Source organism: Centropristis striata, chromosome 5 (assembly GCF_030273125.1).
Source record: "Centropristis striata isolate RG_2023a ecotype Rhode Island chromosome 5, C.striata_1.0, whole genome shotgun sequence".
In the NCBI taxonomy this organism is placed as follows: domain Eukaryota; kingdom Metazoa; phylum Chordata; class Actinopteri; order Perciformes; family Serranidae; genus Centropristis; species Centropristis striata.
The window spans coordinates 37,406,776-37,434,599 of record NC_081521.1 but is presented as its reverse complement, the minus strand read 5'-3'; the positions used below and the strand labels follow the sequence as shown (position 1 = coordinate 37,434,599).

Genomic DNA, 27,824 nt, shown 5'->3' with positions numbered 1-27,824 from the left:
GCGTGGTGAGTGTGGCTCAATACGAGGCGAGTGTGTGCGCTACAGTAGTACCGGAGGATGAACATGGACAGCAGCAGCACGGCAGCTCCCCTCCCTGGCAAAAGCAGCTGGGGAGAAAGCTGAACGGGGGAGGTGATCAATATGCCGGCGAAGCTATACCTTATCAATACGTCAAGCCGGAAATAAGGAGTGCAAAGGTAAGGCGATGTATGATGTGATGGAGCATATTCAAGCCGCCTTAGTGAGCTGTAGGGAGACAAAGTAGACCGAGTCATGGACGCATGTGATCCGGAGAGAGAGCATCAATGAAAATTACGACAGCATGGGTTTGGCTCTGCACAGCGACCGGCGCGTTTCCTCACTAAAACAAGGAGGAGTGTGGCTTTTTCCTTTTTTCTTTTTTTTGACACATCTGTCTCAGTCATGGGCTCAGGTGGAAACCACCCAGATACAGTACAGTAGCACCACAGTAGCACATTCATTGTTCTCCCTGCACAGTGGAGACTGGCCCTGAGGTGGGCTGGTCTCATTGTAGGCTGCTGTGGACAATACTGCTGCTCGTAGTTGATGTGAGGTGGTTTTAATTAAATGTGTTTGAGTTAAGAAAGTAGTTAAGAAGCTATTTGATTGGACTAAATATGAAGAAGCAGGCTGTATAATACGTGGATGTAGGTAGGGTGACTTGGTGAATATTAAACAAAATGCTGGATGAATCATCATTTTACACATTTGCAGCACTGTGAATCATGCCTGTCCAAAGCAAAACCCATTTTTTGTCCATCGTTTTAATTTTATATTTAAAGAGGATGTGATTTTCGACCATGGTGACGATTGGTGACCCCTGTCAAGCATTTAAGTCATTTTTAAATGGACATTAGTTGTTATAGTTGAGGTGCAGGTAGGCCTTTATCCTCCTCGTTTCCTCTTTGTGATTTTTCTTTGAAATGTATTGTCTTTGCAGGCCAGGGTGTCTTTCTTTTTTACTCCACTGTTAAAAACAGGGATGATCCCTTGTCACTGACTTGCTGATGTTATCTCACAGTTGAAGGAAGAGATGTGTATTTAAAGCATCAGGCATTGTAAACAGGAATTGTTGTGGTGGTGGTTGTGTCTGTATAACACATGTGTCCAGCGTGAAACTTTGTTGGAGAGGATGTCCTGTGTCATTTATCACACCTGTCAACTTGACCTTTTTTTGAAAGGGTCACTAAAGTCATGTTTTGGGTTAACTCCTTTGAAAAAAATGTAAAAACTCAAAATATCTTCTTCATGAACATCCTCACTTGTGTTTCAGTTTGAGACCCTAAAGAAGCAGGTGTTTGATGCCACAGAGATATGTCTTAGCACTCAGTTGGAGACCATCCATTTAGGAATCAAAGCCTCACGAGACTTATCGAGAAATGTGCTAAGGACAGAGAGGGAGAGAGATCTATTTTTGGACAGGCAAGTAATCTTGTATTCATACACTTTACACAGAGGGATTGAATCTGATATGTAATAAGGTGAAAGCTGAGCAGCATCACTCAAGTGAAACAGTTTGGCAGGTGAAGCTTTTGAGGTTAGAACTTATTCATGTGCAGCTGACCTGAAAACCAAAACTGATTAATCTAATTTCAGCATATCCCTTGATCCATGACACAAGCTTTCAGTAAATGTAGAAACAATAAATATAACTTGATTTGTATTGCTATTATATGCTGGTTTTCACTGGGCTGCAGATGCGCTGGTTCTTCTGCCAGATCTTGAAATTTGGTCATGTTCCATTTTCTCCACCCATTCACGTCCGTGCCTCAGTGCCTCGTCCCTGAGCTCTGCAGAAAGTCACTGCAGCTCTCTGTAATAATACTCTGCAGTTTTGTGATAACAAGAGTGTCAGTGGGGACAGCTGTGAAACCCAGAGAGGGAGGGCAACTGGTGGTAAAGCTCTCTTGATTGCTTTTCGACTAGTCTGTGTGTTTTGAATCAGTCTTATGCTCTGTTGTGGGCTTTTAATGTGTTTAAATTCTGCACTGAGATGCTGGAGTTAGTCGGTTTGGGGCTTCAAAAATATCTGTAACCTGAGCATCTTGATCTGTAAGAACTCTGATCAATTAAAATGTTCTTTTTGTTTTGTATCTTGAGATCAATCTGTCTATATAAACCAATCAGACTGACACATCTTGGATCTAGGAATAAATATATAAAGATGAAATTCTATATGTCGGATCCCTTTGTTTAAACTCAAGATATCCTAATGAACGCATTCATGTTCCCCGGATGCTGAACCAAGCACCACCTTAAAACCAAAGTGCAAACTTTGCATGCAGAATAATGGATGCAAACATGCTAAACTAAGCCGGTGAAAACATTATACCTGCTAAATGGTATGTTAGCATTCTCATGCAAGCATTACCTCAAAGTACTGCTGTGTCCAAGTAAAGCCTCACAGACACGCTAGCATGGCCGCTAGCAGACTGTTTCACATAGTTCCATGGTAAACTACTGGCAGCACCATTCAGGCACCAGTAATTGTAGAGCAATCATCGCTATTCACACATACACATGAACATTTCTGATTTTTCACACATGCCATGGTAATGCCAGAATAGTTGGAGCAAGGGTCAGTCCAGCAGATGGCGGTAAGAAGAACATGGAACAAGACAGAAGACTTTTCTCATTATTTTCATTGACATCACGGATGAGGAGCTGTTTTTTTTCCATTTGTAATATTCTTTTATTGTATTTAATTTTCAACAAGTTTGTGAGATAGATACAGATTTTTTAAGATCACCGATTCAAATACATCAACAAGATCTTCAACCGGAATGACAGAATAGGTCGTTTGTCAAAACAAAACCACCGATCTACGTCCAGGGCAAAAACTTCCTGGTAAGGAATTATAGGACAGTTTAAACAGTAAATAATTGTACGTAAATGCTCAAAGTGAATTACTACGGCTGCTAGAGGCCGGTGGAGGACAGTCTGAAACGTACAAACAACCCATGGAGTCGTTTTTGAGTGGAGACCAGTCTGAATACTTCAGTGTGATTGGTTCTTTGTGTCTTTCATCAGATGGATGTGAGGCTTTTTACGTGCTTGCCCATGGAAGGTTACCACACCAGCATCTTACCAGAAATGTTACCTAATCCTGTAGGTGGGAAATTGGCAGTATAGATTTCCCTGAATCTCGATTCCCTGCTCCAGTTCAGAGACAGAGAAAGGGGCTCTAGTCCTGAGAATTTTGAAAAAGAAAAGAAAATTTGCTGACACTGAGCAGTGTCATATTTTATTCTAGCAGCAGTTAAATACAAACACCTTTCCCTTTTGTTGATTATGAAGCTTTTCTTCTGTTAAACATGCAGTCACAAACTCACAAGGTCAGTTTGTACGTCAGCAGCTGAAGGTCTGACTTTGAGCACAATGCAGCTCTGGAGAAAACACAAAGTAATGCACATTTTCTTTCTAATTCAAATGAAAATATCACTTATATCACTATTTTTTACATATTTTTTTAAGGCTAGCATTACGACTGTTCAGCAACCGAAGCAGATTCGATCAAAGCTATCGCAATGGCTGCTAATATAACCTTGTGGTCCATGTTTGTACTTGCAGCTGTAGGACAGCCATGAGAAAATATATCACAATGTCTTGGCACTTTTGTAGACGTCCTTTTCAGGGTTAGAAAAAGAACTGCATGATGACATCATTCACATGAATCACTCCTCTGTGAAGAAGCCTGCCCTTGTTCTATCACAGAGATACTGTGTTATAAAAACAAAATTTATATTTCTTGCAGGTTTTAATTTCTCCATAATATCCTGGTGCCTCATTGTGTTCATGAATTTTCCGGATATCACAAGCATCCAGACTGGTTCTCTTTGGGAGATGATGGTAGACAGATACCTTTTGACCGCTGACAACATGAGTCATGATGAGATATCAGATGAGGTTTCAGATAATCCTGTGCTGTATCTTTCAGCCCGCAGCCTCAGTAGCCAGGGCTTCTTGCTGTGTACTCAGACTGTTCCGAGCAGTTTTGCCTTTGGTGTTTTATTTATTTATTTAGCTCTGCCAATACGCCCACTAATTAAGCATCCTGTCAGTGGGATTTGCTTTTATAGGAGAGCTATGGATTTTTTGTCAGAATGTTAGACCAAAAACACAACAATATCATCTATTTCACAGTAAAAAAAAAAGTGAAGTGAAGTCATCATTGATCGTACAGGACCAGTCAGGGTCAAAGGTCAGCTGCATCAGCAATTGTCATAACATTAATATAAAGGAAGGGTTAAACACTGAGCGCAGTCTGTTTCCTTTAACCCCCCATGTATGGAAGAGGTGTGGTCACTTTACTGAGGGACTTGAGTCAGATTCAAGTCACAAATTTCATGACTTTAGACTAAACCTGACAAAATAAAAGACTTAAATCTTGACTGGGACTTTAACAGCAATGACTTGTACTTGAACCTTTAGTCTTGAAAACACTTGATACCTTCCCCTTAGCCCAAATATTAATAACTATGTTATTTAAGCGCATTATAACTAGTTTAGGACTCAAAACTTAGGAAGTTAGTACTTGAGTTGGGACTTGAGAGCAACACTGTAAAGCTTTTTACTGTAAAATTACAGTAAATTACTGGCAGCAGTTTCGCCAGTAAGTTACTGTAAAATTTACAGTACATCTACTGTTTTATAGAAATACAGGTCTCTTAGCGAAGAAAAAAGAAATAGCGTGACATTTAAATGTTTAACTCTAAATTATGTTACAACTAATCCATTTAAACTCTATATTAGGATTACTGGAAAAACAACACATTGTGATTATTTCAGCCCAGACAAAAAATAAATAAAATAAAACTTGTCTTCTTTTCGAAAATAATGACTTTATTTTCCTGACATGCTCAGCTGAAAACAGTAAATTCCTGAAAAAAATATATAATTTTGACCGTTGGAATGCCTGAGCAATCATGATAACTCCCACAATGCATTGTTTTCACAGCAATATACTGTACAATCATAATACAGCAAGTTACTGTTAGAATTTGACTGTAAATTTGCAGCAAAGTCTTACAGTGAAAGACTTAAGATTTCTTTGTGACTTGCAACACAATGACGTGGTCCCACCTTTGGTTTTTTGGTTGGCAAATCCTGTTTATAGCTGCTTACATTCACAGGATTTGTCTTTGTCTGTATGGGTAAATCAAGTCTCTAGATAATTTATTTTTTGGTTAATAAATTTGTCTTCTGAAAAATAAAAAAATAAAAAGAAGTAGTTTGAGTATGTATAAACTACAACATTTTCCCGCTCTGATTATAGTGGGTGTCTTCAAAAGAACATGTAAGCATAGAGAGCAGACACTGACACTGTGTGTGATACCAGTCTTCATCAATAATGCATGAAAACGGGAAACTGAGATAAGACGGGCGGCAGTCTGGACATGACATTTAACCAGCGTGACGTATTAAACACTGACAGCCAGTTTACTCAGGAGGCAGAGAAATCCTCCTCTTAGCCTAATGTACAGCTTCAGCTTGTTACGGCGTTATTCATCTATAAAATGTAAATTAACAGTGTAAATTAGTTTATCTGCTTATCATCACAAGGATTTACATCTCTTAATGTCATGTCTTATTTAAATTAACACAGTTATTCTTTGTTTCTTTGTGAAAGAGGCCACATCTGTACCTTCTCCAAGTCTCCACTGGGATATTTCACTGTAGAGCACTATAACAAGCTGTCTATATGCCAACCTCAGGCTCCAGCATAGAGCCAAACCCGCACCCTGCAGCGTCTCTGGAGAGACAAAAACAAAGACTGACAGTTCTTTCATCTCTTCCCTCCGTGTTTTTTTTTCTCTTTAAACTGAAGGTTCAATGCTTGTCTTAACCCCACAGGGTCCAAGGCTGGCCTTTTATTGAGGTTGAATAGGTTGTGTTGGTTGACTAAGCAGTGATGTCTGCTGTGCTGTCTCGAATACATCACAAGATGATAAATGAAGATTTTTCATTTTTAGCAGTTGTTAGAAGAGCTGCAATGATTAGTAGAGCCAGACTGTTACGAGATTTTGGAGACAGATGCTGATACAGATTTTAAAGGGGGAAAATTCATTGATAACCACTATGGTAATTTTTTGAGCTGGAATCAAAATAGAACTCTTTTTATTTGGATTGTGCACTAATTTTCTACCGCTCTGCAAATGTACCCAGATAGCTACTTTCTGAAACATAAAACTTTATTAAATAATATTTAACATTGTTATTATGTATATAATTAAACATTATACAAATAATGTATTACATTGTCAGTCAATTCTATAAATGCTAACTGAGAAAATAAAGAATAAATAGGAATAAAATAAATAGCTAAATAAACATCATTACTGTTCAGTCAATTGCTGATAATTAAAAAAAAAGAAGAAAATAAAATAAATTAATAGCTGACACCACTTCTAAAATACATAAAGTAACATTGTCTGCATTATATATTGTGTAAAAAAAGTTTTCATAATGGAACATAACAGACCACATATACACCGATACCAATATGCCTTTGATAGGCCAAAATCGGCCAATAATATCTATCAACCTGATAATGATTAGTCGAGAATAGATCAACTGATGGCAACTAGTCTTTTTCAAGCAAGAATACAAAGTTTGCTAGTTCCAGCTCATCCAATATGAAGACTGGCTGCTTTTCTTTGTCTTATGAGAGTGTGAACTTGATATTTTTTGGTTTTGGACTCAGTGGGGATTTCCAGCATATTCTTAAGAGGATTTTTTTACCTATAACATATAAGCTGCGATGAAAATAATCACAAGTTGCAGCCCTAGTTGCTAGTGTGCATCTGTGATTATTATGTATCCACCAGTTTTAAACCACAGCCTGCACTGGTGACTTCTGTGTGTTGTGACAGAGAAACTGCAGGGTTAGTCAGAGTTGCTCCGTCAGATATAAATAGCAGTTCTTGTAGTTGATTATAGCTCTCAGATGATTAATAGTGTAGATTCCTAAAAATCACAGCTCCTCCTCCCACTCACTTCATCTATATTGCATAAGTACAAGTCACCCCAGCTGAATTCGACTCATCTGCTGAACTAATAACTGCTTATGAAAATTCCTCAGTGGTGCATGCTTGTTTAAGATGCCATTTTCTCCATATGTACTTCTCCTCTACATAGAAAATAATAATCCCTGCACCATCTAGTGGCCACTGCCTTCACTGTACATCCCAGGCTGGAGTAAAGTCTTGCTTATTACAGGGACAAATTATGTGACCTCACCACAATGCAGTCATGACTAAATCAAGCTTAAATCAATGTAATAATACTCCTGGTGATTATCACGAGCAGCCACGTTCCAAATTAATTGAATTTATTGAATGTGCACTTTTAATTTTGATCATGGAAGAAAATTTATGACTGTGGCAAAAGGAAGGAACATTATTCAGAGGTAGTAATTGACAAAGTGCTCGTTAAGACATTACCGATGGTGTAATTTAATGAAGTGAGCGGGTGTGTCCCATTCCCAGTAAGGAAGCAGGGCAATTTGTTTAATCATTTATTAGTGCAACGTGAGAAATAAATGAAGGTAGAGTGTGTGAAAGGTACAGCCTCTTCGAGTTGTTTCAATCAATTTAGAGCCTCTTTTATTAAATCACTTTGTTAAAGTGTATGGAAAAAGGAAGTAAGAGAAACCTGGTATCCAGATCCAAACACATTTACCTACAGAACAGCACGCAAGTGAAATATGCATCTAAAATGGGATCAACAGAAAAAGTATAGCTATGATCATTAAAGTACTTTTTCATGCAAAAATGCTGCTTTTAGCCTCTGAAATATGGAGATTTCCTGCTTTTTTTTTGTGCATTTTACATCATATTAAAATGATAATATTTGTGTTTTCGGACTGACATTTAAAGACCTGAAATGGATTTTATAGACCAAACACTTAATTCAGAAAAGAATTAAATTTTAATAAAAAATAATTTTCAGTTGTTGTCCTCATCTAAAATATCTCAGCCAACAATATATAGATGCTGAACCACATTATGTTCCTGCACTGTAAAAAAAGAAAAGTTGGGTGAACTCAAAATTTCAAGGCAACAAACTTCGATAAAATTTTAAGTTGGACAATTAAACTAAATATTTTAAGTTTTGTTTTTGAGTTTGCTCAACTCTGAATTTCTCTGGCACGATTGAAACGCCGCTATGAAATGTCAGCTAATGTTGTCACCACAATTTTGAGTTAGCATTGATACGCTAATGGCTACTCTTGGAGCTGTAACAAGCAGCGCCGCTAGCGTCAGTTAGCCGCTAGCGTCAGTTAGCCGCTAGCTTTCGCTAATGACCAAATTTCACAACAAAGAAATAAGAGTTAGCAGAACTATTGTCCCTTGTTGTGAACCCCAACTTAAAGATATAAGTAACAACAACTCACAAACTCAGACAACTGGCTTCCTTTGTTGTGCTAAGTTACATTATTGCCCTAAATGTCAGTAATTTATATTTATATAAATATATATATATATTTATATTAAGTTTTACCAAATTAAATCACTGTTTTAGGCCAAAAAGTACAAGTTGGCTTTTTTGCAGTGTGTCTGTTCCCTGTTGTTGGTATTAAGAAGCAGTAAAACCTAAAGTGTGGTCAGCAGTGTGACCCAGTCTGCCCTCATTCAGTCAGCTGTTGATTTGTATTAAACTACCCTCACTGTATAAGCCGTCCCTGCACACAGCCAAGGCCTGGCTGCGCGGTCAATAACCAGGCTGGAACAAGTTGCTGGTTTATCCTGACCGTCTGTTGCTGCTCAGTCAGAGCTTTACCATTTCATGGTCTGGATCCAAGAGACTCTTATTAAAGGATGACGTCTGGTCAGGGATGCATCCACACCTGCACCCTCCCCGGAGAGGTTTACCAGGTACAGCATCTGCTCCGTTCACTCCAAGTGTTAGAAGTTGCGATCAGCCTCATTCTGTCACATGAGGAGGCTGTTGAATCTGTCTGAAGTGCTCCTTTTTCAGTTTGTGAGCAGTTATTTTTTTCTTTTCGTGAAACCGGTTTACCTCAATCTGTCACTTTTACCAGCTATTTGATTTATCGAGCATACAGTGCTTTCAGTGTCTCTTAGTAGGTCAAGCCGATGTGATGAGAAGCATTGTTTGAAGGCTATTGTGGTCACAAATGATCTTGCAAAAGAAAACACGATTTGCTTCTTGTCTTGTGGGCACCAGTACAAGAGAACTGGGTTTAATGGATGCAGAGTTTAGTCAGAATCTGATATGAGGTTGTGGTTTTCTACTGTAAACAGTTGCATGTTGGTTGGAGCTTGATGCATAAATGTTTTATTGAACAGAGTAAAAAGTTTGCAATTATAAACATGTTAGCAGTGGAGTGGTGGGAGAAGTATTCAGATCTTTTAAGTAAAAAAAAAATAGCGTTACTGATAATATGTCCTTAAAGTGTCAAAAGTAAATCTTCACATTATACAGTTAGTTTCCTCCTATGAATGTTATCTGACTTCATATTATGTTATTGAATTAATATTCGGGCTGCATTCATGTCTGAAGGGCATTTTAATGGTGTGGCTGATGAATGTGAAACTATTTTTAATCACTTTATACATTGTTGGGTACTATAATTCATATACTGATCATATTTTTAGTGTAAAATTGTAATATCTAACATAACTAGCTATGAACAACATTTCCAACTGGAAAGTAATGAAGTATAAGTATAAAATAGTTAGTAGAAGTACAATTTGTGAGTAAATGTGAGTAAAATAGTTACATTCCACCACTGGATATTTTTTTACTCAAACAGAACAAAGGCTGAGAGGCTGAAAAGTTAAACGTGAAAGTTCAAAATGAAACTTCAAATCCGTCCTTTAGCTGCTATGGTAACAAATCCTTCAGACAAAGGCTTTATTGTCATTAAATACGTCATTGTTTTTCTCCTGTGTTTACCACCAAGGCCTGTGCTCAGTTTTATAGTAGATATGCTAGCTGTTTAATCAAGGCTTTGTCTCTTTATGTTCTAGATATTTCAGTGTTCAGACTGTGTTGCAAGCTATGCTGTAAAGATATTCCCGACACACAAGACCTTTGTGCATTCTGATGATGAATAGCTTGCTATCTGTGTCACAAGTTTTGAACTTCCTGTATTCTTTCCCCTGCAGATGACCGAGGGCAGGCTGTGCCAAGTGCAGCTGCTGGATGACAGGAAGCTAGAGCTGCTGGTTCAGGTATGAATGCTCCCAATATAAAGCTAGTATAATCAATATTCAGCCCGATGCTGATACTGATTTCAGAAGTTCGCTGACATAGTCTTTTTTTGAGCTGGAATGAAAATAGACTTTTTTATGTGGATCGTGCACAGATTTTTCACCACACTGTAAAGGTACCCAGAGAGCTACTTTATCAAACATAAAACATTATTAAATTATAGTTAACATTGTTATACATTATACAAACATATATGACATTGTCAGCCAATTCAATAAAAATAAGTGAGAAAATAAAGAGTAAATAGGAATAAAATATATAGTTAAATGAACATAATTACTGTTCTGTTTCAGTCAATTGCTTAGTATTTGAAATAATAATAATAATAATAATAATAATAATAATAATAACAATAACGATGATGATGATAATAATAAATAGTTGCTAGCACCATTTCTAAATCATGCCAAACAACATTTTCTGCATTATTTATTGTTTAAGCGGTACGATGTGCCTTTGATAATATCTGTCAACCAATATATCTGTCTGGCTGTAATAACAATGGATAAAATGATGTTTAATGTGAAAGGAGTTGCTATTAATTATGAACTCAAGATCCCAAAAAGATCCCAGTTCCTCAGCTCAAAGAAAAACGTCTTTAAGCTCATTGTTTCATGTGTTTGACTGCATCTTGACTGGTTTGTTTCACTCTTGTATTTTGTTCCTGTTTTCAGTGACAAAAAGCTTTATAGAAAAAACAGCAGACAGCAACCAGCTGGTGAAAAAAGTGGAGCATTTAGAAGCTAAAGTGCCAGATCTGTCCTCAAGTGGCCAGGTTATCGCAGGTTTAAAAGTAATAACGTCAAAGAGATGTTTCTGTGATGTAATGATGGGCTATATGACATGTTTTCAGTGGGACTGTATTACAAAAATTTGTAAAAAGGGTTGGAAGGAAGTTTGTTTTCTTGCATCACAATCCTTCAACTTAGACTGAGCAGAAAAGACAGGACAGAAGCAACAGAAAAAATAATTCCCTTAACTGTCTGTGACACATTTATCTTTTTTTCCCCCAAGGGGTTTCATAATACTTTGAATTTCAGATTTCCAACTTGATCTATATCTTCTTTTACAGCCGAAGCTGCTGTCGTACGAACTCCTCGACCTTGTTTCCTCCCACTTCAACCTCAAAGAGAAGGAATTCTTTGGACTTGCATTCTTCGATGACAAGTATGTAAATTGTTGAGTTTAATTGTTGTTCAATGGTCTGACTATTTAAATACTTTTTCCCCTTTATAAATACAGCTTTCTGATGCTTCAGTCTGTTTGCTTTTTGCAGTGGTCTGCGTAAATGGCTGCAGATGGACCGCAGAGTCCTTGAACATGACTTTTCAAAGAAGTCCGCACCCATTGCCCTCAATTTCCTGGTCAGGTAATAATTCTTTCTTTTTTTCATGCAGGTCACCAGCTCTCCAGCAGGGAGCACTACTTTGTTGACATGTAAGCTGTCAAGAAAATATCCAGGATAGTGTCTACACTGATTGAATGTGTCCAATTGTGGCTGAAAAAGCTTTGACTGTGAAATGGCTTATTGGTAGTTTTCAGGCTTTTGCACATAATCATAAACCGCCACACAGTTCACACTGATAACAAAAACATTCACCAGGCAGAGAAATGCGCAAAGTGAGAATTTTTCTATTATACACAGCAAGTTATCTCTGTTTAACCTTTAAATTGTTGTGTGTGTCCCTGCTTTTATCCTTCATAGGTTTTATGTGGAAAACATAACACAGCTTAAGGACATCATAACAGTGGAGTTATTCTTCCTGAATGCCAAATCTGCTGTCTACAATGTAAGTGTTTTTCTCTTTTGTTTTTTGAAGCAATAAAAAATTATGCGGCTAGTTGTTTTTGTTCCCAGCAGCTCCCTGGTGAGTGAATCATCGGGACCCTTGCAGCTCCAGACAATAGCCGCAGGGCACAGATTCTCACTCTGCTGGCTGGAATGTAAAGTAGACAGTCTAACAAAATAGAAAAAAAACACACACAAGGGTTCATTTTGAGAATAAGCAGAGGTTATTGTTGGCCAACACGGAGAAGATTCTATGTTTAGATCAAGAAAGCTTTCTCTACACGGACCACATTTTCTGCATCCTTATCATTTTTTCTCTATTGATCTCTTATGTCTCTCAGGGGATTATAGAAGTGGAGAGTGAAAATGTCTTCAAATTAGCTGCAAATGCTTTGCAGGTTAGTGGTGTTAATAGCCTCATAAACATAAATTTTTGCTTGCTCACTGTTTCTGATGATGTTCTGTTATTTTTGTTTTAACTGTTGTATTGCCTCCGTGATAATGTACTTTGTAAAGCACCTTGTAACCCTGGTTTTGAAAGGTGCTATAGAAATATAGTAATAAATAAATAAATACATTAATTGCTGCATCTTGTAATCCCTTTAAAGCATGTAATCTGACAAGATGTATCTGTTTTATCACTAGGAGGCGAAGGGAGACTACACAAGGTGAGTGCGTATTATCAGCTGGGTATGAAGTATTAAAAGGCAGCAGAACAAGTTAATAGTGAGCTCTTAGCGAAGGCATTCGATAGGTCACAACAAAAATCAATGACTGTTATGTGAGGTTTACCACAGACTGCTGAGAAGCTTGCACCAGGCAACTAATGAATCTCACACCGCTGATAGAAACCAAGTATAGCAGAGCAGGACACCTTTACATTGCAGAGAGCAACTGTAATCTGTGTTTAACACAACTGCTTTTTGATATTATACGTGTAGTGTTCAGAGGGAATACTGCAGGTCTTTGTGCAGGTCAGCGCCTTGTTTTTGACCAGCTGAAGAAGTAAAATGCTTGAGGAATACAAAAGAAGTCTTTGTTCATATGAGTCAATTCTTTATCGTGGTAGCTGTGGGGGCTGTAAGTATCACTGAGGTCATGTCTTCTGTATTACTTCTGGGATTTTGGAGGGATTTAAGCAACGTGGGAAATTTAAAGCCCACTTTTTGAGGCCAAAGAAAATAAAGATAAGATATAATATTCCCCCGTCGGAATTTTATCGCTGGCATTGTAGACTATTTATACAAAATTTGTTTTTGGTGGTAAAAAAAGTCAGATCATTTATTTGAATAAAAGTTGCAATACCACAGTGTAAAAAAAACCTCTGTATGCCCTCAGCTGTTTGAGGTAGAGCTAATTTTAACTCCTTTACTAACTATTGGCCAGTTATTTTTAGCACTTCATATTATTCAAAGTAACTTCAGCTGTCAGATAAATGCACTGAAGGCAAAGGCTCTCAATTTGCTTCTGAAATGTTGTGGAGTAGAAGTTTAAAGATGCAGAATTATTCAAGTGTGTCACAATTAAACTTAAAGGGGACATACTGCATTTTTCTGATGTGTCTACTAGAGATGTCTACTAGAACATGTTTACATACTTCAATAAAAAATACATTAAAAAGCATTTTTCTCCCCACCGTCTGCTCTGATTGTTCATGTTTCAGAGTCTTCTACATCTGTGATCTTGTGTCTCTGGTTAGGGAAAGAGTCAGGGTTATTTTTAGGCAGTTTCATAAAAACTTAAGGTCCAAGAAATTGCCCAGAAACCCTAAAAACCGCTGCCACCTGCATTGTGGCAACCTGGTCTCACAGAAATCCGGATTTTTTACGGATTTCACTTAACTCAAAATCTGTGGAATAGCCACGGAATCGCTCAAATTTCCGTGAAACTGACACGGATTTCGCTACAATGCAAGTTAATGACAGTCATATCCCGTGGCTATTCCAACATACAAAGTGATTATGTACATTCACTGAGTGAAGATTTAGAAAATAAAACATATATTTCTCGCTAGAAATGTGATCAAAATCCATTTTTATGCAGAAACTAAGTCAAAATATTTATTTTTCACTAAAAATTAGAGAACTGTCCGCCATGTTTTTTGTTCTGACCGCTGGGACCTTGAAAGTCACGTGACTTGGAACAAACCAATAGCCACGGGATATGACTGTCATTAACTTGCATTGTAGCGAAATCCGTGACAGTTTCACGGAAATTTGAGCGATTCCGTGGCTATTCCACGGATTTTGAGTTAAGCGAAATCCATGGCTATTTCATGGATTTCTGTGAGACCATGTTGATTGTGGGAACATTCTCAGTATACTTGCTCATTATATACAGTATATAAAGTACAAAAAAATCTAAGAAGTGCAGTCAAGTAATGCTCCTAAGCATGGTGTGTTCACTGGTGTGTCCAAAAAGGATGGGTTGAATGCAGAGGTTGAATTTCCCCATTTTGGAATTAATAAAGTAATCTTAAGTAAAGAGAGATGGTACCTCAGATTTCCAAAGCTGTTGTCACAACTGTGTATCTTTCTGTTTCAGTGATGAAAACACTAGAGCTGACTTGAAGAAACTACCAACTCTCCCCACCAAAGTACTGAAGGAACACCCGTCACTTGCATACTGGTACGCTTAGAGGAAAAGCTTATTTGAAATGATTGTGCCTGCTTTAATGTCTTTTAAGTCATGCAGGCCTCTAGATGCACCGCAAATATGCATGATTCACATTATATACAGTGGCTGGTGTCATTTTAATGCAAAAAGTTAGCTTTAACTAAACTTCTGAAAAGGCTGGTGCTCAGTATGAATGTAAATGTTTTCAGCTGGCCAAAACCTCCTCCGTGCCAAGAATAAAAAATGAGAAACTGAAGGGCACAAAACAATAATGAGCAAGATAAACAGAGCGTGAAATTCATTCAGTTTGAATTTAATTTAACAACATATTGGCAGTGAAGGAAATTTTTTGTCTTTTTTTAATAACAAACAGATTTGATGTTATTAAACTATAACTAGAATACAGAATGGCTCAATCTGATATTGTGCATCTGTTTAAAGCGTTAAAAGGTGTTTTTCTTTATGTGACATTGCAGTGAGGATCGAGTAATTGAGCATTATAAACAGCTGAAAGGAGTCTCCCGAGGACAGGCCATTGTGCAGTAAGTACTGAAGAAAAAAACAGTAATTAGACAATGAATGCTATTAAGCTTTAAGTTCATTAATCTTACTCTCACCTCTATTAGCCCTCCCTTCTCTCTGTCTGTCTCTCTCTCTGGCACTCCTTTTCTCATCATCTGATAGAAATCAATAGCTCCTCCTCACTTGCAGGAGATCAAATTCCCATTTTATCTTTTCACATGTCCAAGGTAAACCACATGCAGATGTTAAAAAAGCAGCTGGCGGTTTTAATAAGAAATGTTTTTTGTTCTAGGTATTTGACGTTAGTGGAATCGTTGCCCACGTATGGCGTCCATTACTACGAAGTAAAGGTAGGTCTTCCTCTGTGATTAATTGGAATTGACAGCTGTTGCACGTTGAAAATGGGTCAACCATCAAGCTGTGCTCTTGCCTCACAGGATAAACAAGGGATCCCATGGTGGCTTGGAATCAGCTATAAGGGCATCGGCCAGTATGACCTGCAAGATAAATTAAAACCTCGAAAGGTAAATATTTCCTGCTGCTCCATCTCTAAAATGGCTGCTCCCATTTCTCTGCTTCACTAATCCGACTGTGGACATGATAGCACAGGGGTAAGGACTGCTGCTGTTGCACATAGCGTGGTGATTCACCAGCTCAAATTCATGCATCATCTGTTTCACTTCAACAAAGGCTGGGCCTCAGCTGCAGCAGCAGACGAGGCCAGACTTGAAAAATTGGGACAAATCTTGGTCTAGACGCCGCTCTCAGTTTTGTATAAAGTCCCTGAGACTCATACATGCAGTATGAACCTGATTTTCTTGTTTCATTGCTTTTGTTTTAGCTTGAGTTGATAGAAGAAACACCCATGTGAGTGATCTGTCAAATATGCTGTCCAGTTTGTGACTCAAGTATCTATCTGCAGGGTGCAGGCGTGCAGTGCAGTGTTGTTATAGAAGAAAGTTCAGAACAATTGACATTAATTTACTGGCAGCGTCTTCCCGTTCAAGCCGGGTAATCGCTCGACATGGTGCAATCAATCTTCCTCAGCTGCGTTCCAGAAGTTGTGCAAGCGGCCGGCTCTGTGCAGGCTGTGAGGTGTGTGTTCTGGAGAAGAGAAGAGGGAGTGAGCTGGTGATGTCAAAGGGAAAGGGGCTGGATTTAGGGCGTTATAGTGCATGTTCTGAGGAATACCTGAGGAGACAAGTCAGGAGCTGACAGAAGAAGGAACAAAGTATGTGTTGACAGCAAAGTCAGGGAGGATTTAATAACTTAAGAAACTGGACCTGTGAACATCTATTGTACTGGTAAGATGGGATACTGCGTTTCTTTGTCTGGTTGGAAGTTGGATTTTTTATAACAAAATTTCTTAAATTTGTACATTCATTTAAAATACTGAAACAGCCATCTTTAAAGTTATATAATTGTTTTACAGACTAAAACTGTGTGAATATTTGACTCTGTGTACTTGTTACTGAGCGTTAACCACTCAGCAGCATCGTCATGCAAAAAAAACCACACGTGTATCGTTTTCTGCGTGCTGTCTGCGTCTTATTCAGAGCTTCTCCAGACACGCATGCAGTGAGTCACCGACCCAAACAGATTGTTCATTTCTGGCTGGTGTCAGTGAGCACCTGGGTGATTTGGGCGGATGGATGTGATGAGCCATGGAAAGTGTTGTATACTGCGATGAGTCTTTGTCTAATGTCCCCTTGTGGCATTCTTAGCTTTCCAACACCTGCATTATTGCAGACTTGGCATGCGAGGCGGCCCAGACTGTAATGACAGTTCATGTTACAGTCTGGCTTTTTTTTAATGACTGTGGCTGAAACAGGCTATAGCTAAAACACCTGCGCTACTAATCTGATAGTTTATGTGATTTCAGTCATGATGGTCATGGCAGTAATGGTTTTGGAGATAAAATGTGAAGAGTCACCAGGACTAAAAGCGCAAATGGAGTCGTTTTAAAGCTATTATTCCTGGCTGCTTATCTCTCTGCTTTTCAGGCTGAGAATTATAGAGCATAATGTTATTTGCCCTAATGAGATATTTCTCATATTTACCCCCAGCTTTATCAGTGGAAGCAGCTGGAAAACTTGTACTTCCGGGAGAAGAAATTTGCTGTAGAAGTAAATGATCCACACAGGTGAGTAGCAGGAAGGTTCTACTTTGTAAATTTGATTATTTTGTTGTTTTTATTTTATATTTCAGCTTACAGCTGCCTTTCATCGAGTTTAGATTTAATTATTTGATATCATTGTTGCTTTATTTAGAAGTAATGTTATAAAATATCTTTCTCAACCTTTTTCTGGTGTGTTTCTTGAAACAGGAGAGCCGTAACCAAGCGTACCTTCGGGCAGACGGGCCTACTCATCCACACGTGGTATGCCAACCACTCTTTGATCAAAACCATTTGGGTCATGGCTATTAGCCAGCACCAGTTCTACCTGGACAGAAAGCAAAGCAAAGTGAGTGTTAGTTATTAGTCACTATTACATTACTATTAATACCATGCGTTAGTCTTTGTTTTACATTTTCTCTTTAATTCTCTTAGACTAAATTAGGAACAGCAAGAAGTGTGGAAGAAATCGCTATGGATCTCACCGAGCACGGAGGAGCCAAAATAAACAGACTGGGAGACGCAGGCCTGAAGAATAACTTAATAACAGCCAGCAACGGCAGCCTGGTGTCGACAGGTTGGTTATAATTATGTCTCTCCATAAAGCAAGTGTCTGTTAAGTTCATGTTTTCAGATCATATTTGTGCTGCCAGGCAGCTCTGGATCTCTGATATAAGCTATGAAAGATAAACACCGAGCTGTTTGAATTGAAAAGTAAAGGTTACATGGTGAAAACTGAGCTCACAGTATCATAACAACACTTTGTTTTCACAGGTTCTGCAGACTCTGAAATGAGTGAAGAACAGAAGAAAGAGAAACTCTCTGAACTGAGAAAAAAAGAGCAGGAGATCCAAGATATTTTGGCCAAGAAAACAAAAGAACTCAAGAAGATTTGCCTGAGAGAGGCGGTGAGAAATCATTTTGTATTTCGCTGTTTTCTGCTCTGGTACTATATTTTGCGTGACACATATGGATCGATGCCTGCGAGCTAACTCAGGCAGTCACCTCGAACTGCACTGCTACATATACACATGACATGCCAAACTCTCCATATCATCTCCAAAACACACCCTCCCAATTTGGCATTCTATTTAAGCTGGAAAAACTTCCCATTTCTCACTCTGCCTCATCAATGCCGCTGCATCATTATTGCTGCCTGCTCTGTCAGCTCCACCACCACCCCAGCATCCAGCTGCAGGCTCCTGCTAAGGGGGGAATACATTAAATCATCACTCCCCAATGTGTCATGTAAACTATCTGTGGGAAGTGATGAGGTTGGAGTCTAGATGCCAAACTCTTAACTGTGTTATGCAGCTGCAGTAAACATGGTGGAGGTGTCTGACTGAAATTAAAATAATTTCTGAACAGGAACATTCAGTCAGCTGAACTCCCATTATCAAGATTGATGGTCTCTGCTGTTACGTTAATTTATTTGAAGTATTAAGAGGGCTTGTGGTTCTGTGTTTTCAGGAGCTTACTGGCAAACTGCCAAAAGAGTATCCCCTCTCTACAGGTGAACGACCGCCACACGTCAGACGGCGAGTTGGCACCACTTTCAAGCTAGATGACCTTTTTCCCTACAATGAGGTCTGTATTTAACTGTTTGTCTGTCTTGTGTATGTTAATGTTCATATATTTCACTTTTTGGGTTTAAAGGATAATATTTTACTTCATTTTGTTGTCCACAAAATGATCACCGCTAACAATAAATTGATCAACAATTAACAATCCAACCTGATATATCTTGTTCCTCTTTGCCACGGAGCTATATTGTGTTTGCAAAAAGTAAAAAACTGCGAAAGTTAGCTGCACTGTTGCACTGGTTGACATGTTCCTTCATGACTATGAACATGGGCACTGTGGATTATTTAAAGTTGATCCCACTTAGACTGTTCTGGGGCTTTAAATACATGCGAGTGCAACAAATCCACAACTGAAAATAGCCCCCAACAAATGCACTAGTTACTCCTGCTGAGTACAAGGCCCAAGGATTTAGGAAATTATCAAGCCTTTACAAAAAAATTAAACTAGATATTCTTTTATATCCATTTTTAAAGATTTTACACTTTCATGAAAATTGCTGACAACATCAAAAATGGAAAAAGTTACCGGCTGTGTCTTTTACAGTGTGTGCACTTCAGTGCTACTTTACAGGTCATGACAGTGTTGTGTTTATATTATGTTATCAATGGCATCATCTTGGCATACACACCTTTTCAGATTTACTCTTTAACTCGTGTACTCTATTATAAATTAAAGGTGAAACGGGTGACAAGAGCCTCTATTGTTTGATCAAACAATGTGCAATTGTGTTTTTCTGCAGGATCCCTTTCTGAGGAACCTGGAGAGCAGATTTGCCTTGCAGCAAAAGATTGTGGAGGCGGCTAAGAAGCTTGCAAACGAGTCAGAACTGTGTAAAACTGTCAAGAAGAAGAGAAGGAGAAACTGTTTGGACGCCATGCACAAACTCCAGCAGATAGAGGACGAGATGAACCAGTACAGAATCAAGAAGGGGAAGAAGCCCACACAGCGGGCCTCGGTCATCATTGCAGGTATGCTGTAGGTTAATCATGTTACTAGAATATCATTTAGTTGTATTTACAGCAAATATGGAATTATTATTATTATTTTTTTTTTCAGATGAACTTGTCCGTTCAGACTGCAGCTCCCTGTCTAGTCTCCCGCTGGATGATGGTGAGTCAGACAACCTTGTTACCTGCTATAACAATGATTTATTTCAAAGGAACAAGTGTCAGTGTTGTTACTGTTGGTTTCCTTTGCATTCAGATGACTCAGACGGCGTCAGTCAGAGACCGCGGTCACGGTCGGTCCAAGGTTCCCCGCAGCTCAGCCCGATGCGATCACTGGGAGCGGAATATGATGTGGAAAGACAGGGATCTCCGAGGGAAAATCACCATAACAAGAACCACAGCAGGTGGGGAAATGCATTTCATGCCTCTGCCTTTGAATTGTCTTTGTATGTGTAACTTGTTTCACAACTTTTTGATTTTTATCGTAAAACTGTTCTTGGAATGAACCAGTTGCATCACGTTTTGGCAGACTCCATAATATTTGTTGCGTCATGTTTGCAGCCTCATTCCTTTCCTCACATCTCATTTTCCCTTTTCTTTTTTATCCTCTCCACACCCTTTTAGATTAGCTTTTGAAGGCCAGGATGCTACCCACTATTACCAGAATCCAAGAGAGGTCTCCTCCAACCACAGTAGTCCCTATAAAACCCTTCCCAGACCTCCTAGAGACCCACGCAGCATGCCTCCCACCCCGGTCATGACCCGCAATGCCTACAGCAGCAGCCAGCTCAGGTGTGATCCGCAACCCGATTTTTTCTTTCTACTCAGCAATAACTTCCCTCCAACCTAATCCTTCACCTCTCCCCAACCTCCTAACCTTTAACCAAAGCTCTCATTCAAATCCCTAACCTTTATCTTAACTAATAAATCCAGAATTATTATAAGATGGTTTTAAAGTTGTGTCCCCTTCACAGGTCCGAGGGGTCTCCTCATTGCTTCAGGCATCGCAGCGGCAGTCTGGAGTCGCAGCCCCGGCTAAGAAAAGACACCGACTCAGAGAAGCCAGTGTTTATCTTGTCACCAGCCCTCCGCAGCAACAGCACCGAGGCGTTAGAAGATTGCTCGTCCTACACCAGCCAGTCCAGTCTGGACTACTGCGGGGCGGCCAACTCCCAGTACAGCACGCTGGACTCCCGAACCTCAACCATGCATCGACTCCACAGGAAGGTGGAAGTGTATGGAAATACTGGGAGCATGCCCAACCTGGTCCAGCACCATTCTGGTTGTAGTTATTCATGTGAGACCTCAACACACTATGCACCCAGTGCCTACTACGTTGCGGGCTACCCCTGCCCGGACATGGAGCCTTACACTAACGGTGCCTATGTGTATGAGAATGAAGTAGAAGGCCACTACAACGTCAACCCTTCCTACCAAATGAATGGCTATCACGGACATGACAGATTCAGGAATTACAGCAGCGATCGGGCAGATAGTCTTTCCCAGAATCCCTACGCAACAGTGAGGCCGCCGCGGAACAGAGAGGGCCCCAGAAATGAGCTGTTGGCCAAGAACATGCAGAAGGCCCTGGTGGCGGAGCATCTGAAAGGCTGGTACCACCGAAGCAGGGGCCACAGGGAGGGAGGGAGGGGGATGCTGGCTGGATATGACTTTGACAGCGGCTCTCAGCTCAGCCTGGGCTATCAGACCATGCCAGCAGCCTTCAGCCACTCCAGCAGAACCACCTCCTTCTCATCAGGTGAGATGATGTCCCTGAGCAGTTTGGAAAAGTCAAATCAAAGTTTTTGGTGTATGAAGGAAAATCTTCCTTCCAAGGATTAATTCATTAAAACCCATTACTGTACAACAAAGGGTCACTTTGTCTAAAAAAAATAGTGGAGACTAAAGGCTCAAATGAGTATTCTTCAACAGATGCAGTCAGACTATATAATTATGGTAAATCATTTAAAAAATGCATATTGGTGCCTAAAGGGCATAGCGTAGGTTATTACAGAGACCATTATTTATTAGCATCACATCTATAGTGGCAACCGATTGATATATGCACTTTTTTTGGAGAAAAAAAAAAGTGTCCCGAATGTAAATGATACCTATAGATGTTTTTGTAATGTTCTGTAATTTCCCAGCTTGGGATGAACAAAGTCTATCTATCTATCTATCTATCTATCTATCTATCTATCTATCTATCTATCTATCTATCTATCTATCTATCTATCTATCTATCTATCTATCTATCTATCTATCTATCTATCTATCTATCTATCTATCTATCTATCTATCTATCTATCTTTTACATGTATATCTGCTGTAAGTTGTTTATCCTATTCACTTATCTGTGCATCTCCTGTAAGATTTGTTATTTTATTTCTGTATCTTATTTTCACACACTCTGACTTCCATCAATCACCACGCCTTAAAGAGCTGCTAAACCACCCAAGACAATTTTATTTATGTAGGTTTCGGTGAAGAGTTTCACTTCCTGTTTTGAAAGCCCAGCATCAGTTTGTGCCTCTGATGTATAACTATTATATTCACATGGTCACAGGCAGTCATTACAAAGTAAAACATCTTTGTTTTCTGCTTGGTGATTGGCTTACTTCTAATCTAAATGTCTTTCCAGAATTTCCACTTTTCTAATTATCTGGATTGAAACAAAATAATGTGTCTGCTGCACATAAAAAGAAAATTCAACCTGTGTCCCAAGTTGTGACACTTGTGACACATATCTCCATCCTCATTTTGTAAATAACATAGATATATACAAATGTAGATTATACATTTTTTGAGTGAGTTATAAGATGCACGAAATGGTGTGAAATTTGCAGAAACTGAATTAAAAGATATGCTTACATTTTAAGATAAATTAAAAAAACAAGTCTGGCAATTTTGTAGGTCAATAACGTAAAACCATTAAGTTTCAGTGTAACAGTACTGTAATAACATACTGCCATATCATGTGAAGGGTAATGATTTGTTTTGCAGTAGTGACATTAAGCTGGGCTTCAGTGTGTTTCCAATAACAACAATTATCTGAGTGTTTTTGCTTTTGTCTTGTTTGCAGTGTCCTCAGTGGAAAGCACAGGGAACTGGCGCAACCAGCTGGCGGTCGGCCTGACAGAGTACGATTCACCCGACACACCTCAGTACACACACCCTGGAGCGCCTGCTTCTCCATACAACCGCAGTCCCTCACACAGCAGGTGAGTGCTGCACTTCATTAGATCTCCACACTGATATGTGTGCGTAAGAGGAAGTGACTCAATCACAAACAATCAGGAGTTGTTTTTCTGTTTACTTGGTGGAGGATTTGTTAAAATGCTGTTTGCTGTTTTGAGGGTACGATATTTAGTCTGCTAATTTTGCCTGCTGACTTTCAGTGGCAGGTACAGATGTTTCCTGTAATGCATATTACCAATGGCTTTGTTTTGTGTTCTGCTTTGCCTCTGGATAAAACATCACACTATATTTCTCTGCATCAAGGTTATAATAGTTTTGGATTTTTCATTAGTTTTAGTTTTAATTTCGTTGTGAATTTTTGTTTTCAAATTCAGTTAGTTTTAGTTAGTTTTTAGAGTGAGTTTTCCAGTTTTAGTTTAGTTTTTAGTTTTTGAAAATGCTTAGTTTTAGTTTAGTTTTTATTAGTTTTAGTGTTAGTTTTAGTTTTTTTATACTGGGCTATATGTTGGGTGCGACATTCAAAGAGGTCATAATAAATATTGCCTTTATTTCCTTTGGTTTATCCATCTCAGCTCCAATAAGGTTATTAACTCTTACAGTTCTAGGTGTTTTGAATTTTGGTTCTAGTGTAAACATCCCAGTCTCAGTAAACATATTCACCATGTGTTGCATGTTCAAATAGAAACACTGAATTATGAATGAAAAAAGTTGACAAAAACGAAGACATTTTCACTATAATTTTAGTTTGTTTTAGTTAGTTTTGTAACCACACAATACAGTTTCAGTTAGTTATCGTTTTTTTAAAACCTCTAGTTTTTATTTTTATTTCAGTTAACGAAAATGTTTTTTCAATTCTAGTTTTCGTTATTTCGTTAGTTTTCGTTAACTATAATAACCTTGCTCTACATTTGTAGGAAGAGGTTTCATCTTGTTTTCCACTTGTGTGACCTGCAACTATTAAGCTCATAACAGATGTAACCACACAGGCTTTCTTTCTTTCTTTCTTTCTTTCTTTCTTTCTTTCTTTCTTTCTTCATTCTTGACTGATGTTTAATGCTCATGTGTACAGATTTCCTCCAGAAAACAAAGTGTCTGACACAATGCCTAAAAAATCTGAGTCAGTTGAGGTGGTTGGCTCTGAGGCCACTAGTACAGATGAACCATCAGAGAACCATTCTAGCACTTAAGGGTGAGACCAAACACAGCGGACTGCTTTGTGTCGTGTTTCCAATCATCTCCATATTTGACATCCCATCTCCATTCGTGCTTCCCTCCTGTATAGCTTATTAAATCATTCACACATTTTCCAAATTGTGCTCTGTTTTTTTTATCTTCAGGCACAGCATCGATTCTGTTTTTGCACAAGAATGTTTCATTCATTATCTTGATGATCTTGGGCCTGACTTACATAGACATGCATGCTCCATTTTTTTATAGCATCAAATATCTAATTAAAACTAAACTTAAAAAAATGTATTTAATGTGTACTGGATGAGGGCTATACTGCAGCCTGCCACCAGGGGGCGATCTAAATATTTTTTAACCATTTTTAAGGCTTATCATAGTAACCATCTTATCATAACATGTTAGCATGTTAACATTTTCTTATTAGTACTAAACACAACATACAGCGGAGGCTTAGGGTATTATCATTTTTGCAGGTATTTATTCATAAAACAAAATACTCAATGATTAATAAGCTTTTTTAACTGATGCTGGTGTAAGATGTAAAATCAGGGGATCAAATTTTAACAATTCAACCTAAGAGAAATGTGAATATCTCAATTTTATGACGCAGTCTACTAGAGCAGTACTTCTCAACCTTTTTGAGTCGCGACCCCCAATTTAACATGCATGTTGTCCGCGACCCCCGCTCACTGAACAGAATCTCACACGCACAGTTCAGATCACCCAAAAAAGAAACAAAATGACCTAAAAAAGGAAACAAAATGACCAAAGAAGACACAAAATTACCACAAAATGACCAAAAAAGACACAAAATGACCCAAAAAAGAAACAAAATAACCAAAAAAAGACACAAAGTGACCAAAAAAGAAACAAAATGACCCAAAAAAGAAACAAATGGACCACAAAATTATAAAAAAAGACACAAAATGACCAAAAAAACACACAAAATGACAAAAAAGACTAAAACACATTAACACATGAACACTTTAACACAGTGGAGACAGAGCTGACTTACAAAATGATTTGACGACCCCCAGAAATCATCTCGCGACCCCAATTGGTGTCCCGACCCCGAGGTTGAGAATAGCTGTACTAGAGGAGAGGTCAGGGGATCACTGAAGTCGGAAGGCTTTATCCTTCAGGGACATTAAATGTTTGAATCAAATTTTATGGCAATTTATTCCTATACTTAGGATATTTTAGTCTGAACCAAAGTGGCGGGCCGACCAATCAATATGCCATCTCACTGCTAGCAAGGCTAAAAAGAAGTCAAAATTTCTATTTGCTCCATGAAGCCGAAATTGCATGCTTTCACAAAGTAATGTGGACTTTTTGCTGTATTGCATTTCCATTTCCACTCCTGAGTTTTTCCACATGGTTCAGACACATGTTCGTTTTCCCCAAACCTTTTTAACAACAATAGATTTAACATATTCTTGTCTCACTGCCTTTACAGATTTCACCTGGATGGAAGCTACATGAGCATCCACTGAAGCGGACCAAACCAAACTTTGGCACAAATGAAGCCATGGCCAGCAGCACATGAAGGGGATGAAGTTGAAACATAGGCAGCACACAAACTCTTGTTGCTGCCATAACTCTGTCTTTGGGAGATTTTCTGTCTTTTAGGTTTTGGCAGAGTCTATGTGTACGCTGTCCTCATGTTAAAGTAACCTCTGAACACAGTGATGACACTCTTGAATGACTTGCCCATGTGCCTTGGATTGGATGAATTGTACAGGCAGATGAGAATGTGTCAAGGAACTTTAAGATGTTGCACAACCACACTGGATTCAAACCCTATTGTGTTTTAAAGATGAAAAAATAAGGCAAAATGTGTTTTTACCGAAATCCAACTCCATGTATTTTACCGGGAACTAGCTACTGCCTTATAAAACAGTAGGTTATAGAATAAAATGTTTTTCACCACTTTCATCTCAGTAAAGTATGATAAAAAATAGTCACAAGTATAACATCCAAATTAAAAACAAAGCTTGAAAATGTTCACAATTGAGTGGACTGAATCATTCATTAGAGCAGACTGTGTATTCGATTCCATTTCTTCCTTTTGTTAAACTTTTAATCAGAATGTATTATGTCAATATTGTTTATAGAAACATTTGTCTCTGTTGGTGGTGTAATGTGTTTTAAAATGCATGGTAAAAATATTGTTTTTTTGTTTCTTTTTATAACAACTTGCTTTTATATTAACAGAAGACCACTGCCGTAAAAAAAAACATAATCATGTCTTGTTTTTTTCCCTCACATATTTGTACAGTCAGTGTGTAGTTATATGTTGTTAGATGTTGTCATAAAATATTTTCCACTGGGAACAGGATGTGAATAAATACATGTGTGAGACATTGATGTCTGTTGTCACTTTCTTTGAGTGGCTTATGTGGCTGGTAAACAGCCGGTTCAGGTTCTCTTACTGACTGCATGAGTCAGCTTTTAAATGAATACTTTTTGGTATTCACTTTCCTGCTGACAGAAGATCAACACCACTATCTGTTCATTAAAATATGGAGCCACAGCCAGTAGCCAGTAACAGGGTTCACGTGAATCCTCAATTTAGAAAGTGTTATTTTTAATTATGGCTGGTCTTATATTTTTAAGTGATGATTAATTAAATAACCCTCCCACGGGATTAACTTATTTAAATATCTTTTTGTCAGTCAAGGTTGTTCTTTTTCTTTTTTTTTTTTTAAAGATTATTTTTTTGGGCATTTTTTGCTTTATTGAAAATAAACCTGGGGGCGCCACCGGGACGCCCCCAGGTTGTTCTTTTTCTTGTAATATTTCGATTGGTTCTCCACAGGCCACATGCTCTCACAAAGGTAACAGGATTAAAAAAGTACACAAATCTAAAGACAGTTGGCCAGGGGGGTTCAGAAGACAGCAGCCTGTTATTTCAAATGGTTTCTAGAGTCTGTTATGGTCTGGGCTTTAAGCCTCAGTTTCCCAGTGGCCTCTGGTGTTTTCCACTCCCTTTCTTCCCGTCCGTCTGTAGGTGCATCTGAAAGTCAAGGAAGGATCCTCGAACGGCTAAATTTGAAGGATACTATGCCATTGACAGCCACCAAAGGACTGTTCAGATGTCAAGGATCCTTAAACATCAACCAAGGACAGTCCTTTCAATTTATAAAGTGCCTGTGTGTATCATCAGTTCACCTTGTTCACCCGAAATGCTTTGCGGGAGTTTTAAAAATGGCAAGTGAAGTTACAAAACGCAACTCTGTGGTATCTTATGTGTTGCTGCTTTTGTGAAACCGAGAAACGGCCGAATTCAGCCAAGATAAAATACTGGTTGATCCACTTTGTAGCTTTTGCTTGCTAAATGTGTAGATTCAATGTTTACGCTTGTCTGTACACTGCAAAAAAAGAAAAGTTGGGTGAACTCAAAATTTTAAGGCAACAAACTTCCATAAAATTTTAAGTTGGACAATTAAACAAAATATTTTAAGTTTTGTTTTTGAGTTTGCTCAACTCTGAATTCAGATTTTTGTCAACTCAACTGTAAGTATTACGTTAAGATTGTAACGCCGCTATGAAATGTCAGCTAATGTTGCGACCACAATTTTGAGTTAGCATTGATATGCTAATG

General features: G+C 38.5%; 1 protein-coding gene across 1 annotated transcript; it reads left to right on the top strand.

The window, feature by feature from the left end:
- Positions 1–17: 17 nt before the first annotated feature.
- frmd4bb (FERM domain containing 4Bb) lies at positions 18–26,556 on the top strand. The gene is made up of 24 exons (XM_059334063.1): positions 18–197; positions 10,155–10,220; positions 11,333–11,427; positions 11,537–11,629; positions 11,966–12,050; positions 12,391–12,447; positions 12,695–12,717; positions 14,594–14,677; positions 15,142–15,207; positions 15,480–15,537; positions 15,625–15,711; positions 17,254–17,330; positions 17,514–17,652; positions 17,739–17,880; positions 18,078–18,211; positions 18,774–18,890; positions 19,627–19,855; positions 19,944–19,997; positions 20,091–20,238; positions 20,459–20,626; positions 20,809–21,593; positions 22,917–23,055; positions 24,102–24,221; positions 25,677–26,556. The coding sequence occupies exons 2-23, from the start codon at positions 10,155–10,157 to the stop codon at positions 24,217–24,219; spliced, it is 2,964 nt and encodes a 987-aa protein (XP_059190046.1). The 5' UTR covers positions 18–197; the 3' UTR covers positions 24,220–24,221; positions 25,677–26,556.
- Positions 26,557–27,824: the final 1,268 nt, after the last annotated feature.

Coding starts and splice junctions, on each gene's coding strand:
- frmd4bb (XM_059334063.1), top strand. CDS start 10,155: ATGACCGAGGGCAGGCTGTGCCAAGTGCAGCTGCTGGATGACAGGAAG. Junction 12,448..12,694: donor TAGCTGCAAATGCTTTGCAG/GTTAGTGGTGTT, acceptor TTTTATCACTAG/GAGGCGAAGGGAGACTACAC. Junction 18,891..19,626: donor ACCTTTTTCCCTACAATGAG/GTCTGTATTTAA, acceptor GTTTTTCTGCAG/GATCCCTTTCTGAGGAACCT.